At 48.9% G+C, this 12,261-nt stretch overlaps 1 protein-coding gene across 1 annotated transcript; it reads right to left on the reverse strand.

Annotated features, from left to right (window-relative positions):
- Nucleotides 1-9,292: 9,292 nt before the first annotated feature.
- On the reverse strand, nt 9,293-11,059 carry LOC130888382 (lymphocyte antigen 6D-like). The gene is made up of 3 exons (XM_057791289.1): nt 11,011-11,059; nt 10,116-10,217; nt 9,293-9,477 (listed from the first exon to the last, which is right to left on the reverse strand). The coding sequence occupies exons 1-3, from the start codon at nt 11,057-11,059 to the stop codon at nt 9,293-9,295; spliced, it is 336 nt and encodes a 111-aa protein (XP_057647272.1).
- Nucleotides 11,060-12,261: the final 1,202 nt, after the last annotated feature.

A 12,261-nucleotide genomic window follows, 5' to 3' on the forward strand; every position in this document is an offset into this window, starting at 1 on the left:
CTGATAAGCCAAGCTTGGGGCTAGGGCCTAGAGGAAGGGTCTGTGGTAAGCATAAGGACAGATTCTGTAGCTGGAGGCTGCAGAGTACACAGGGCCTCTTTCATGGGGATGAGTTCTATTCACTGAGAGACAAATCTGAGGATTAAAGCCTAAACAATTCTCCAGATACTGAGGGGAATCTTGGTGGAGGCTAAGTCCTGATAGAATAGGAAGGATCACCAGGTTGCCTGACCACTTTCACTCTTGGTGTGGGAATTCCTTCAATCAATAGCCTATAAGATACTGGCCCACTTTGGGTATGGTCTCAGGTACTATAAGTGCAGATAAAAAGTGTGGGTGTCCCTTTTTCCTGCTGGATTCAGTTTCCAATTTCCAGCATACATAGAGGACTGTAGACTACCCGTACTGTGAGTTTATTCCCCAAAATAAACCTTTGTTATACTCCATTCCGGACTATTGTGAAACTCTGATACAACTACACACACTGGCGTTCCAGGTGACCAGACATCATTCATTTCCTTCCGTTGAAGGAAACAGCCCCACGTGATTGACAGTCCTGGTTTCTCCGATGCTTACTCTAAGCAAGGAATTGTCCTGACTGAAGATTGTAGTGGGATTCTTCAGCCCACTGTGGGAAGCACCATCCCTAGGTAGGTGGCCCTAGACTGTATAAAAAGGCCAGGTGAGTAAGCCAAATAGTGAGCCAGTAAGCAACGCTCCATTTCCTGCCTTGACTTCCCTCAATGATGGGTTGGGAGTCGGAAGTATAAGCAGAAGTAAATTTTTTTCTCCCCTAAGTTGCTTTTGGTCAGAGTGTTTTACTCAACAGAAAGGTAATTTAAACACATCCCTTTAAAAAAATCCCTTGCGAACATGAACACAGGCCAATCTGACCTGGGCAGTTTCTCAGTTGAGGCTGTCTCAGATGACTCTAGACTGTAGCAAGTTAACAGTTGAAAGTAACCAGGACAGGATAGGTTAGGCATTAGCAAACATGACTCCATTTTGATTCTACATATTTCTCAGAGGGAACAGTCTAGCTTTATCCCATCGATCTCTCAGTTCTTCAAAAACTACTAGGTGACTCTTCCACCAGCCTTGCCAGCACAGAGGCTCCCAAAACTCCAGAGAACTGGCACTCCAAGGCAAACTTAGCAGGCACTCCATCTCTAGCTGGTGGGGATGTCTCAGGGGCTGCACTCCCCATGGACCACAATGGCTGTAATCAGATAGGATTCCCTTTGAGGTCAGGTTCACACATCTGCACCCCTTTAGACTATCTGGACTCAAGCTGAGACACTTCCCAAATGACACAGGCCTCAGGATACCCAAGCATGTGGGGTTCCTGCCTGCGTGTCTCTTGCTGCTGCTGCTGCTGCTGCTGCTGCTGCTGCTGCTGCTGCTGCTGCTGCTGCTGCTGCAGTGAGACCCCAAGAATCCCTAAGACTAAAAGGGAAAGTGGAGGGAGGTGAATTCCACCCAGATATGAAGGAAGAAAATGAAGCTGCCAGGGAGTTGGAATAGAAGAAGCCTCTGGACAGAGAGGACAGATGGATCCTCCGTGTTCAAGAGGAGCAAGGTATGGGTGAGGGGACCCCCGGGCTCAGTGTTGGAGGCCAGGAGGAACTGTGTGGGTGTTATCAGGGATGGTCATAATTTCGTGGCTCTCTTAGTTCTCTTTAATTTCCCCCAGCTCCCCATTTTCCATATTTCTCTGCAGGATGGCCGTGGGGAGGGGAAGGTGGCGTATCAGAACTGCCATAGCTCTTTTGCAAACTGTAATATATGGCAGGCCTGCTGTATGCCTCAGTCCATATGAGATCAAAGACGACCATGGCAGAAACTTGCAGCCTTCAGGGAGCAGAGCAGTCAGCTCTTTCCTCCAGTCTCAGAATGTTTTACCCAACTCTACCCTTTTGCATAATCCCTGGCTAATCCTGGAGGGTTTCTGCTCTGCATAGGGTCCCATGGCCCTTCACAGTACACCCACAAGGAGACTGGAGATTTGGGTCTTTTGAGAGAACTGCAGATGTCCAGAGACTCCATCACATACTTGACTCTGGGTTTTGTAGCCCCTGGATTCTCCAGATTCTAGTACCTGTTAGGTGTGTTATGTGGATGGGCTGGGGATCATCTCTTTTGCTTTTCCCAAGAGCGCTTCTGCAGAGGCACACATTGTACATGAACTACTTCACTTCCGAAGGCTGAGACAGAAGAATTCCTGCATGCTCCTACTCCAGGCCATCTTGGGCTATGTTATGTTATAAATTTCTGGTCAATCTGAGACCCTGTTTAAAAAATAAAAAAAACCTAAATAAGTAAATAAATAAGCCTTAAGGCCATGTAATGGCATTTGTCTACTTCTCTGAAGGGAATGCTTTTCTCTCTGAGGCATAAAGGAGGAAGTGCTGGGAACTCTCTGGGTAACAGAGGTGAGCTGCCTTCTCCCAGCCCCACCAGTCAGGACACTGACAAGAACAACGTGGAGAAGGCATTTGTTCCATGAGTGTGATTTAACGCTTGACCCAGTTACTGAGGAGCCTGCCACATAACATCCAATGAAATCAAACATTTCATCCACCAGAAATCTCAAATAACCAATTTTCCCCCTGGGCCAACTTGTGAGCAAATCAAACTCTCTTGAAAAATTCAGATACAAGAGACCAGTGCTTCCCCTATGGCTGCCTTGATCCTGTCAATGCCACCATGAGGGACTGGTGTCAAACAGTTTAATAGAGGTTTGTCTGAGATTTCAGAGACATGCATTTCCTCAAAAAAAAAAAAAAAGATATTCTAATTCATTATCTGAGGCATTGAAGTCGGACTCCAAGAAGGGAATGAGGGAGAGACCAAGACCTCAAGACACCTGAAAAAGTGTAAGAGAGGAGCAAGTGAAAGCCGAAGTTATAACTTCAGCTCAGGAGTCCATGTTTGGAGCTGTTCAGCCTTGAGCCATGAGTTGCTTGCGAGGAGGCCTTGTGCTGCAAGTCCCTAGTGCCAGGGGTACACCATCCAGGGCAGACTGCTTTCTGCAGACATAGCAGGCTGAGTGTACTTGAAGTTCACAAGGACCAGACCTGGGTCAGGGGTACTTCCCAGACCATGAGCTCGCTTTCCCTGTTACCAGCCTGTGTTCTCCTGTCCCCAGGCCATGAACTCGCTTTCCCTGTTACCAGCCTGTGTTCTCCCGTCCCCAGGAAAAGAAAAAATAGTGTTCAATGTCCTGAATGTGTTCAAAGGAATAGGAAGATCACGACAGAAATAACTGTCACCAGAGAGAGAATCTGTGCCAGAGACACACTATGCTACTCCCAAATAGGCCACTCAAGATAACAACAAGGTTTTATTTTGACCTGAAGGACTTAGAAGAAGCAAAAAGAAACCTTCTGTGTTCCTGATAATGACTTAAAAAAAAACAAAACAAAAAGGGTCATTAGTCCTTAGGAATCCATCCTCCCGTTTCTACTAAGACAAATGATGAAGTGTCTATAGACAAATCAGCTTGCCTCTAACAGTGTGCAGGGTCTTACCCATCCTCGGTGTCTCCTGATACCTTGAGTTGAACTTGTTAAATGCTTATTTACCTGGGAAATGGTTTCATTTTAATGGATTTGTTTTGCTCATATAAGAGCAGTTTCAGAACAATAAAGCAGAGTTCTCACATACTTCCCCCTAAATGTCTCCTACTAAACTTTTATTATATATTTAAGAAGAAAGAGACTTTCTTCTGCCACTGTGGATGGACAGGTGCTGCTGTATCTTCTCGGGAATCCACAGTCCTGGGGGCTAAGACCCCCTATGACTGTACCTTCTCAGGAATGCACAGTCCTGGGGCTGAGTCCCGCTATGGCTGTGCCTTCTTGAGAATGCATAGTCCTGGGGACTAAGGACCTCTATGACTGTACCTTCTTGGGAATCTGTAGTCCTGGGGCTGAGACCCTCTCTGACTGGCTGTACCTTCTCAGGAATGCACAGTCCTGGGGGCTGAGGACCTCTATGGCTGTACCTTCTTGGGAATCCGTAGTCCTGGGGCTGAAACCCTCTATGGCTGGCTGTACCTTCTCAGGAATCTGTAGTCCTGGAACTGAGACCCTTTATGGCTGTACCTTCTTAGGAATCCACAGTTCTGGGGACTGAGGACCTCTATGGTGTTTCCATTCTAGTTTCTAATCTGACTCAACCCCTTATCTTTCACCTTAGATATCAGGCCACTGGACACTAACAGGTGTCAACTGCATCCACACCAAGGGCCTGCTAGCCTGGCTTCTATGTCAGCTGATCCCTTGTCCAGGTCCCTCCTCCTTACGAGCTCCAGAAGATGCTATGCGCTTTCTGCATTCCAGAGATGCACTTCAACATGATTTTGAGTATCTGAAATTGATGGAGGTAGAAAGAGGGTCAGCACTTCCAGAGTCTCTGCATCAGGGGGGCCCTATGAACATCTGCTGCAGTTTCTGTGGAAGAGCCCCCATGGCAGCACCGGAGAGGCAAGTAGAACACGGCAGCATTTGCCTCAGTGCTGGTGAAGTCTCCTTACTCTGTGCCTCCTCCAAGCTTTCCTTGCAGGAATCTGACCATATGGCTGCTAATTGGCCTTTTGGTCTCTGTAGAATACTGGCCAGCGGTGTCATTGCCTATAAAAACTCAAAGTAGCCAAGCCCCACCTGTTTCCGTGCTCTGTCAACATGTATTTGCTGAGAACACTGTGTCAGGAACTGAGTGATGTGTCAGTGAAAGGGGAGTCTCCGATTTCAGGGTGACTATATACAGTGAATCGAAGCTACAGAAAGGGGTGCTAGCATAACAAGACTAAATATTTTGGTGATGTCAAATATAGACGTAATGTGATTGCTTATGGTAAAACAAGGACTCATTGAGGTGCAGCGCCACCCATCGTGTAGGCCAGACGTCAGGAAGAGTGGCTCCACGTGGAAACACTCAATGGGACTATTACTCATGGGGCAATAAACAGAGTGACATAGGAGGGTGTAGGGGTGTCCTGCCTATCTATTTTTTCAAATACACCCTACAGACACAATGCCCAGATGCTCCCGATTTATAACAACTGGGCCTACAGTGTCTTGATTTTGTGATAGTGTGAACATAAATCCATACGCCATTCTCTTCTTCACTGTAGCTCTGCCTTCGGTAATGTAGTGGCATTTCATTTGTATTTTAATAAATAAAGCTTGCCTGGGGATGGGGAAAGTAAAACAGCCACACTGGCCAGCCTCACAGACCAGGCAACAATGATTCACACCTTTAATCCCAGATCTAGAGAGGATTATAAAACTGGAGGAGACAGCTCTCTGTCTCTGTCTCACTCTGAGATTCTGGGAGGCAGGATGGCCATTTCGGACCGAGGTAGAGACAAGAGTCAGTGGCTGGCTGTTTTGTTTTTCTGGCCTTCAGGTTGAACTCCTCCCCCATCCCATCCCTCCCCAAAAAAGAGGGGATCAATGCTCAGTACGATCATATTTGTCTATGATGCTACATCTCCAGTGAACGAGTATTTTGGAGGAAGTCTGCATGCTCGACAAGGAGGAAGGAGGTGGACAAAGCAGATGTTTGTTGGGGCATTCATTATCCCTGCTGTGGTGTGGGCAGTGCCTTCTTCATCAACTTTATAACCACGAATTATCACCCCTCTAGAGCCATTCCTTTTGGAACACAGTAATTGACATAAGCAAGCCAACATGTCAATATAAAGTGGGCCATGGATTAAGCAATTTTGCCCAAATCCAGAAGCAACTGTGTAGCAAAACCAGCATTCTCATAGTTTCTGCATGGGTCTATAATGAAAGAAATGTGTTCAGAGTCCCTGGGAAGCAAAGACAAATGACCTAGAATGTACTTTGGTGGCACCATTAAATGTCAGCAGACAGGGGCAGTTTAAGTATAGCTCAGGGTCTGTTCAAGAGGATGGGATAGGCCAGGCGGTGGTGGCGCACGCCTTTAATCCCAACACTCAGGAGGCAGAGGCAGGTGGATCTCTGTGAGTTCGAGGCCAGCCTGGTCTAGAAGAACTAGTTCCAGGACAGGAACCAAAAAGCTACGGAGAAACCCTGTCTCGAAAAATAAAAAAATAAAAATAAAAAAAGGACGGGATATGAAACATTTCAAACAACAGATGACGGAATCAGTTTGGAAATCAGAAGACCTTCATCCCAAGAACCTTCAGAAATTGCTTTTAAAAAGGAAAGAAAAATGATCATAGATAAGATAAGGACCAGGGACTTCAAGGGAACTGAGAAATCAATCACACTGACTGAAGTAGACGCCAACTGACAAGAGAGGAACCCGGGATCAAAGGTAAGCAGTAGCTGGTGCAGCTAGCTCAGGCGACTTCAGCAGCGCGGTGGGCTCCTATCCTTGGACAATCAGAGTTGGGCACTGAGAAACCCCCTTTGACCCTCAGTGTCTGGCCAGCAACACCAGACAGAGTGTTAGCCCTCTGAGTCACAGCACATGCTCTCCAGGCTGGTGAGTGAGCGCCTAGCCCAGATGCTCAGTGGTATATACTGCCTAAGAGATGGTCAGCTCCAGCTCTGGGAGCAGCTGTGGAGCCTGACCCTGGGGTCCAGTTTCTCTGGTCCTCATCATTTCCATAAATCTGGTGCTGCAAAGATCTTGCCAGGGGTTAGGAAACACTGTCACATGCCATCCAAGTCAGCCTCATGTGACTGCAAACTTGCTGTGACGCCAAAGATGACCTTGACCTTCCGGTCTTCCAACTTCCACCTCCCAAGTGCTGGGGCTACAGATGGGCAAGGTTCTGTCAGCACAGCGCTGAGGACGGAACCCAGGAAGTCACCCAACGCAAAGCAAGCCCTCTACCATCTGAACCGCCTCCTCGGGCCTTAATTTGTTGTTTTCATTTTTTGACACAAAGTCTCGTGCTTTCATTTTGTTGATAAGCAGAGAAATTAGGGCTTGTGCCTGAGAACACAGGAGTGAAAGGCAGCATGGGGTGGTTCCTGCCAGGTTGGGTCTATCTTGCCAGTGGGTAGTGGGATATGAGCGGTGGCAGCATGGAAAACCATCCTTTAGTGAATGCTTGAAAGAGGGACATTGCAATAAGGTAAATTTTGTGGGACCTCTGAAACCTATGGAATACCAGCCCCCAGCCCCATCCCCAGCCTCCAGACCTCTGCGGCATCAGCCTCGGGGGTGGGCAGCTCAGCAGCAGTGGGTCCCCGGCACCTGGACACTTTGCCAAGAAAGCCAGTGAATGCCTGGACTGCGGGGAGAGCACGTGGGAAGCCCCAACCACAGGATGCTCTGCACTAGAGCCCATCAACCCGAGGACCTTAGGGACCAGACAAGGCGTGTGTGGAAGTTTCCATTTCAGGAGCAACAATGTCCCTCGAGAAGCTCCACACACCCTGTTGCGATTCTGCTCTCACCTCATGACCTCCCCTCTGTTGGAGCCCTGTAGTTTCATTCATCAGCCTACCAATGTCAGCGCCAGTCCCCACCCCCAGCAGAGGTCTGCTCTTCTCTAGGATCCTTGTGACCTGCACCAAGGAAGATCCTGGGCTCAGCCCCAGCTCTGCCCTTACTAACCAACCCTATGTCCAGGGACAGCCCATCTGCCTCCATTGGCTAGAATTGCTCTTTGGTACCTGGTGAGGCGACCAGTGGGAGGCCACCTGAGTTCAGCCCTCTGTCATTCCCAGGGCACTGAGCTGGTGCCTCCCAGCAACAGCTTTGTGTAATAAAGCGGCAGCAGCACCATGTGGGTGCCTTGTGATCAGGTCTGGATGAGGCACAGTGCATGGAAAACACCATAGTAAAAGGGCTCAGAATGGAACAAGGGCGTGAAGTGAATGAACAAGCATGAATTCATTCTCTGCCCTATACATGTCTGGAAAGTTAGGGAGAATCCAATCAATGGGGTTAACCACCCAAACTACTGCCAGCCTAGAATTTAGCTCCCAGGCTCATTCCCTTAATGGGGGTATGGTGTTGACCAGGCTTTCAGATATGGGCAGAGAAACAGACACACACTGGAAGGGGCAGCTCCTCTTTGATGGGGGATGTACAATCAATCACTAGAGCTGACTGATGGAGTCCTGGGGCTGGACCACAGGCAGAGAAGGGAGGAAACATGTAGGTGGAGTTTCTCTGCGTCCTAGCAGCTGCTCCCAAATAACCACATAGAGACTTAATATTAATTATAAATAACTGACCGATAGCTTAGGCTTATCTTCAATCAGCTCTTACAACTGAAATTAACCCATTTCTATTAGTCTATTGCTGCCTCAAGGTTCATTTACCTCATCTATGAACTTCCCATGTTCCACATCTGGTTCAAAACTCCTCAGACCCTTCCCTTCTTCTTTTCAGCATTCTCTCTGCCCTGAAAGCCCTGCCTAGCTATTGGCCAGTCCGTTTTTATTAACAATGAGGGAGACACATGTTCACAATGTACAGAAGGATTATTCCACAGCAGAAATCCCTCAGGCTTCACAGCTGGACAAAGCCTGCCCTCACCCTCCCAGTTGTGACTGTCCTTTGTTTCCGAATAGACTAGAGATCACAGAAGCTCCCGAAGTCCTGATGAGATTCTTGTCATCCTAGAATAGAATCCTCAGGGTCCATCCAAAGGGTAAGGTATCCTGGGGCTGTAGGCTACACAGATGGCATCGCACATAGCAACTGTGCTAATACCAGGGTTGACCTACACCTTGTTCAAGGAAAAACTGTCCCAGCATCTGCCCTTCGTCCACAGCCAGACTGGGGGCCTCTCCACAGGGTTTCCATTTGCCAAGAATATTTGAACTCAGGTTAAAGCAGCAAACTTCACTACCGGTCCAGGAATCAGCAGGTAACAGTGGAGCTCAGCTCTTTTGAAGTGGTGATGCTCAGACACAGGTCCTCTGAGGTAGTTGCAAGGAGGGAGCCGTGGGATATATGAAAAGAAGAAGCCCCCCAAACAATTCACTGTGCCTCCTGGGGGGCCTTCCACAATCCCCGGTAACAGATTCACAGCCATGATGTCTTCCTTGCACCAGCACTTGGAGGCCAGCAGATGGCGACCTTGGAGACAGAGCTCCACATACAGCACCCTGGACAGTGGCGAGGGTCTCCTTCAGCCTAAAGCCTCTGCCTGTGGTCCGGCTCCAGGACCCCCATCTTCAGCTCTTGTGATTGTACTCAGTAAACATTCTCTCTTAGAATCCTTCTGACTGGAGTAGAAGTACCACACCTAAGGCTATGAAACATTTCAGTCACATGGTGACACCTGGCTCCGAGCAGCAGTGTCTAAGCCTACGTGGGTGTTCTGCGCCTATCGGCTGAGATAGATAAAGCAGACACTGAGAATCAGCAGCACCCAGCTGGCGTGAAGGCTCACGGTACTGTTGCAGAGGTCTGTGTTGCAGCAGGAGGCCTTGGAGTTATTCTGGTTCTGAAGGACATCAGGACAGGTAAATCCACATGTTCTTGTGATGAGCGTTTGCTGGCCTGGGGGTGCTGGAAACAGAGGGCAGAAGGGGAGCCATTTACTAAGAGACCTATAAGACCCACTCCTGGCCCTATTAACAAACCCAGGCCACCTACAACCTCCAGTTCGGAGGGACCCCCAGCAAGAAGTCAGGAGGGTCAAACTCAGGTTGTGACCAGAGTCAGAGCTCAGTATGTGGTCAAGATTAAGGATTAATATGTAACCCAGGGTCGGAGATCATTGTGATGAAGACCAAGACTCAGATTGTGACCAGGTATAAGGTTCAGAATATGATCAGAATTAAGACTTAAAGTGGGATCCAAGGTCAGGGCTCAGGAATGCGACTAGGGTTACCCACTCCCTACTTTTCTCCCCTTTCCTTTCTGAGCCACCAGCACTCTTGGGAAGGGTTAGAATTGCACGTTTCACATGTCTGCGCTACATCCGGTGGCTCACTTGGAATATCCCACTCACTCTAAAACAGTACTGTTGGTTCCATTTTGAAGGGAGGGCAGTGCACTCAAAACCTCTCAACAATTGAGAGAACTCTCAGGGCCATATCTCCCCCCCCCCAACTCTATCAGCAAATTGCCTTACCCTAGCATCCTCGGGTGCCAGATGAAAGGTTCCATCCCCTGTCCCACCTACCTAGGACCAAGGTACTCACCATACCAGCTGGTCAAGCAGTAGCGACTCTTATCGCTGCAAGATCTAGGGTTGTAGCAGTTTCCTGTGGTGGTACTACACTCGTGACATTTCAGCGCCTGAGCTGGAGGGACACAGCTGGGGTCAGAGATGGAGGCATTCCATAACCACACCAGACAGCACAGGAGGCATAGACAGTTCTGTGGGAAGCACTAACCACCGAGCAGCCCATTCTGTCCCCCAATCACCCACATGGACAGCCCCTCAGCAGCCACACTAAGGCACAGGGGCATAGGGCTCTGTCTCTGGTCCAGGAAACCAAAGCTCTAAGCAACCAGCAGTCCATGCTGCTGGTCATACCCACAGCAGAAGGTCACCAGCCACATGATGCTAATCCCACAAGACTTGGCAAAAGAGACAGCAAGTCCAACAGAATATCCAGACTTAATAGAAAAGATGGGTAGGGAGAACCAGTGAGGTGGTAGAGGCGCTTGCTGCCAAGCCCCCAAAGATCTGAGCTCGATCTCCAAAAACTCACATGGTGGAAAAGAATTAATTCCAACAAGTTGTCCCCTGATCTCCACATGCACACTTTGACATGACCACATACACACACACACGAGAGAGAGAGGGAGAGAGAGAGGGAGAGAGAGAGAGAGAGAGAGAATATAAATGTAATGAAAGAATTTTACGGCTAGTGAAGGTATCACAAAAGGGTTCCATGGCTAGACTGTGTCCCACTCCCAGCTCAGGCAGCCTGGCTGTGAGGCCTCCAGCAGGTTCTGTCCCCTATACCAGCACATCCTCTGGACAGCAGGACCACATCATCTGGAGGCAGGTCCAGCCAGGTTGGGATGTCAGCCAGAGTCCTGAAGGACTCTGGTGACCTAGGACAGGGTTCCTACTTCCTGGCTTACCTGAGCCCAGCAGAATCAGGGGCAACAACCAAAGCAGATGAGTCCTCATCTTGGGCAATGGGCAAGCAGAGCCTGTGTCTGGATGAGGCTAGTGCTGGACCAGCCTGTCTTTATAGTTCCTCCTGCTGTGGTGGGTGGGGCCTCAGTCCCTCCCCCACCTCTGACGTGTGTCACCTCTAAGGGTGTGGTTGAAAGGTAAATACCTCCAGGATTGCCTTGTCTGGTGCTCCAATCCCCTTTCCACATGTCCATCCTCCCTGTCTCCTGCTCCCTAAGCCTCCTCCTAACCCCATCCGGCTGTGTTGCTCCTACTCCAGTCAGGCCATCGTCCAGGGACCATTTTCAGTCCCTTGTCCATCTTAGAAGATGTTTCAGGCTGGGTTGAAACACTGGGAAATTGTCTTCTCTTGGTGGAGGAGGAAGGAGCCCGAGGTCACAGTGCCTATAGGTGACATCCTTTCAAAATTCCACTCCTTGGTATATAGAGGGCAACTTCCCCTTTATATCCTCACACGTCACCCTCTCTATGAGCCTGTGCCCTGACCTCTTCTAGACAGAATGCCTGCCAGATTGGATTGGATCATATAAGTAACTTCCACGTACCTTAATAGTCTATTAGAGGGCAGTTTCCCAAAAGTCCCAACCCGAGAGACTGGGCGCTATGGGTCTCAACATATGACTTTGAGGGGATAGAGTTCAACTCACGTGCTGGCTAGTTTTATGTAAACTTGACACAAGCTAGAGTCATCTGAGAGAGGAGAGCCTCAGTTGAGAAAATGCCTCCATAAAATGGGACTGTGAGCAAGCCTGTAGGGGGGCATTTTCTTAATTAGTGATTGGTGGGGAATGGCCCAGTCCATTGTGGATGGGGACATCCCTGGGCTGGTGGTCTTGTGTTCTACAAGAAAGCAGACTGAGCATAAACAGCAAGCCAGTAAGCAGCACCCTCCATGGCCTCTGCATCAGTTCCCACCTCCAGTTTCCTGCCTTGTTTGAGTTCTTATTTATTTGAGTTTTCTGTTTGATTGCCTTTGAAGATGAACTGTGGTACAGAAGTGTTACCAAAATAAGCCTTTTCCTCCCCAAGTTTCAACAGGGTCTAGACCCTGTTCATAATTACAAAGTGTGAAAGAGAGAAGGGTATGAAACTGACCTCCTCAGAGCACCTTCAGGCCCCTCAGTTCCTCCAATAAGTCCAGGGAGGGTTCCCTCTATGGCCTGCCAGGGGACAGAAGAGGGATCCACAGTGAC

Source organism: Chionomys nivalis, chromosome 17 (genome assembly GCF_950005125.1).
Source record: "Chionomys nivalis chromosome 17, mChiNiv1.1, whole genome shotgun sequence".
Taxonomy (NCBI): Eukaryota; Metazoa; Chordata; class Mammalia; order Rodentia; family Cricetidae; genus Chionomys; species Chionomys nivalis.

What these genes read in the sequence shown, in the direction of transcription:
- LOC130888382 (XM_057791289.1), bottom strand. Translation starts at nt 11,059, where the DNA reads ATGAGGACTCATCTGCTTTGGTTGTTGCCCCTGATTCTGCTGGGCTCA. An exon ending in CCTGATTCTGCTGGGCTCAG is followed by an intron (nt 10,218 to 11,010) that starts GTAAGCCAGGAA and finishes GTGTCCCTCCAG; the next exon opens with CTCAGGCGCTGAAATGTCAC. An exon ending in CTGCTTGACCAGCTGGTATG is followed by an intron (nt 9,478 to 10,115) that starts GTGAGTACCTTG and finishes CTCTGTTTCCAG; the next exon opens with CACCCCCAGGCCAGCAAACG.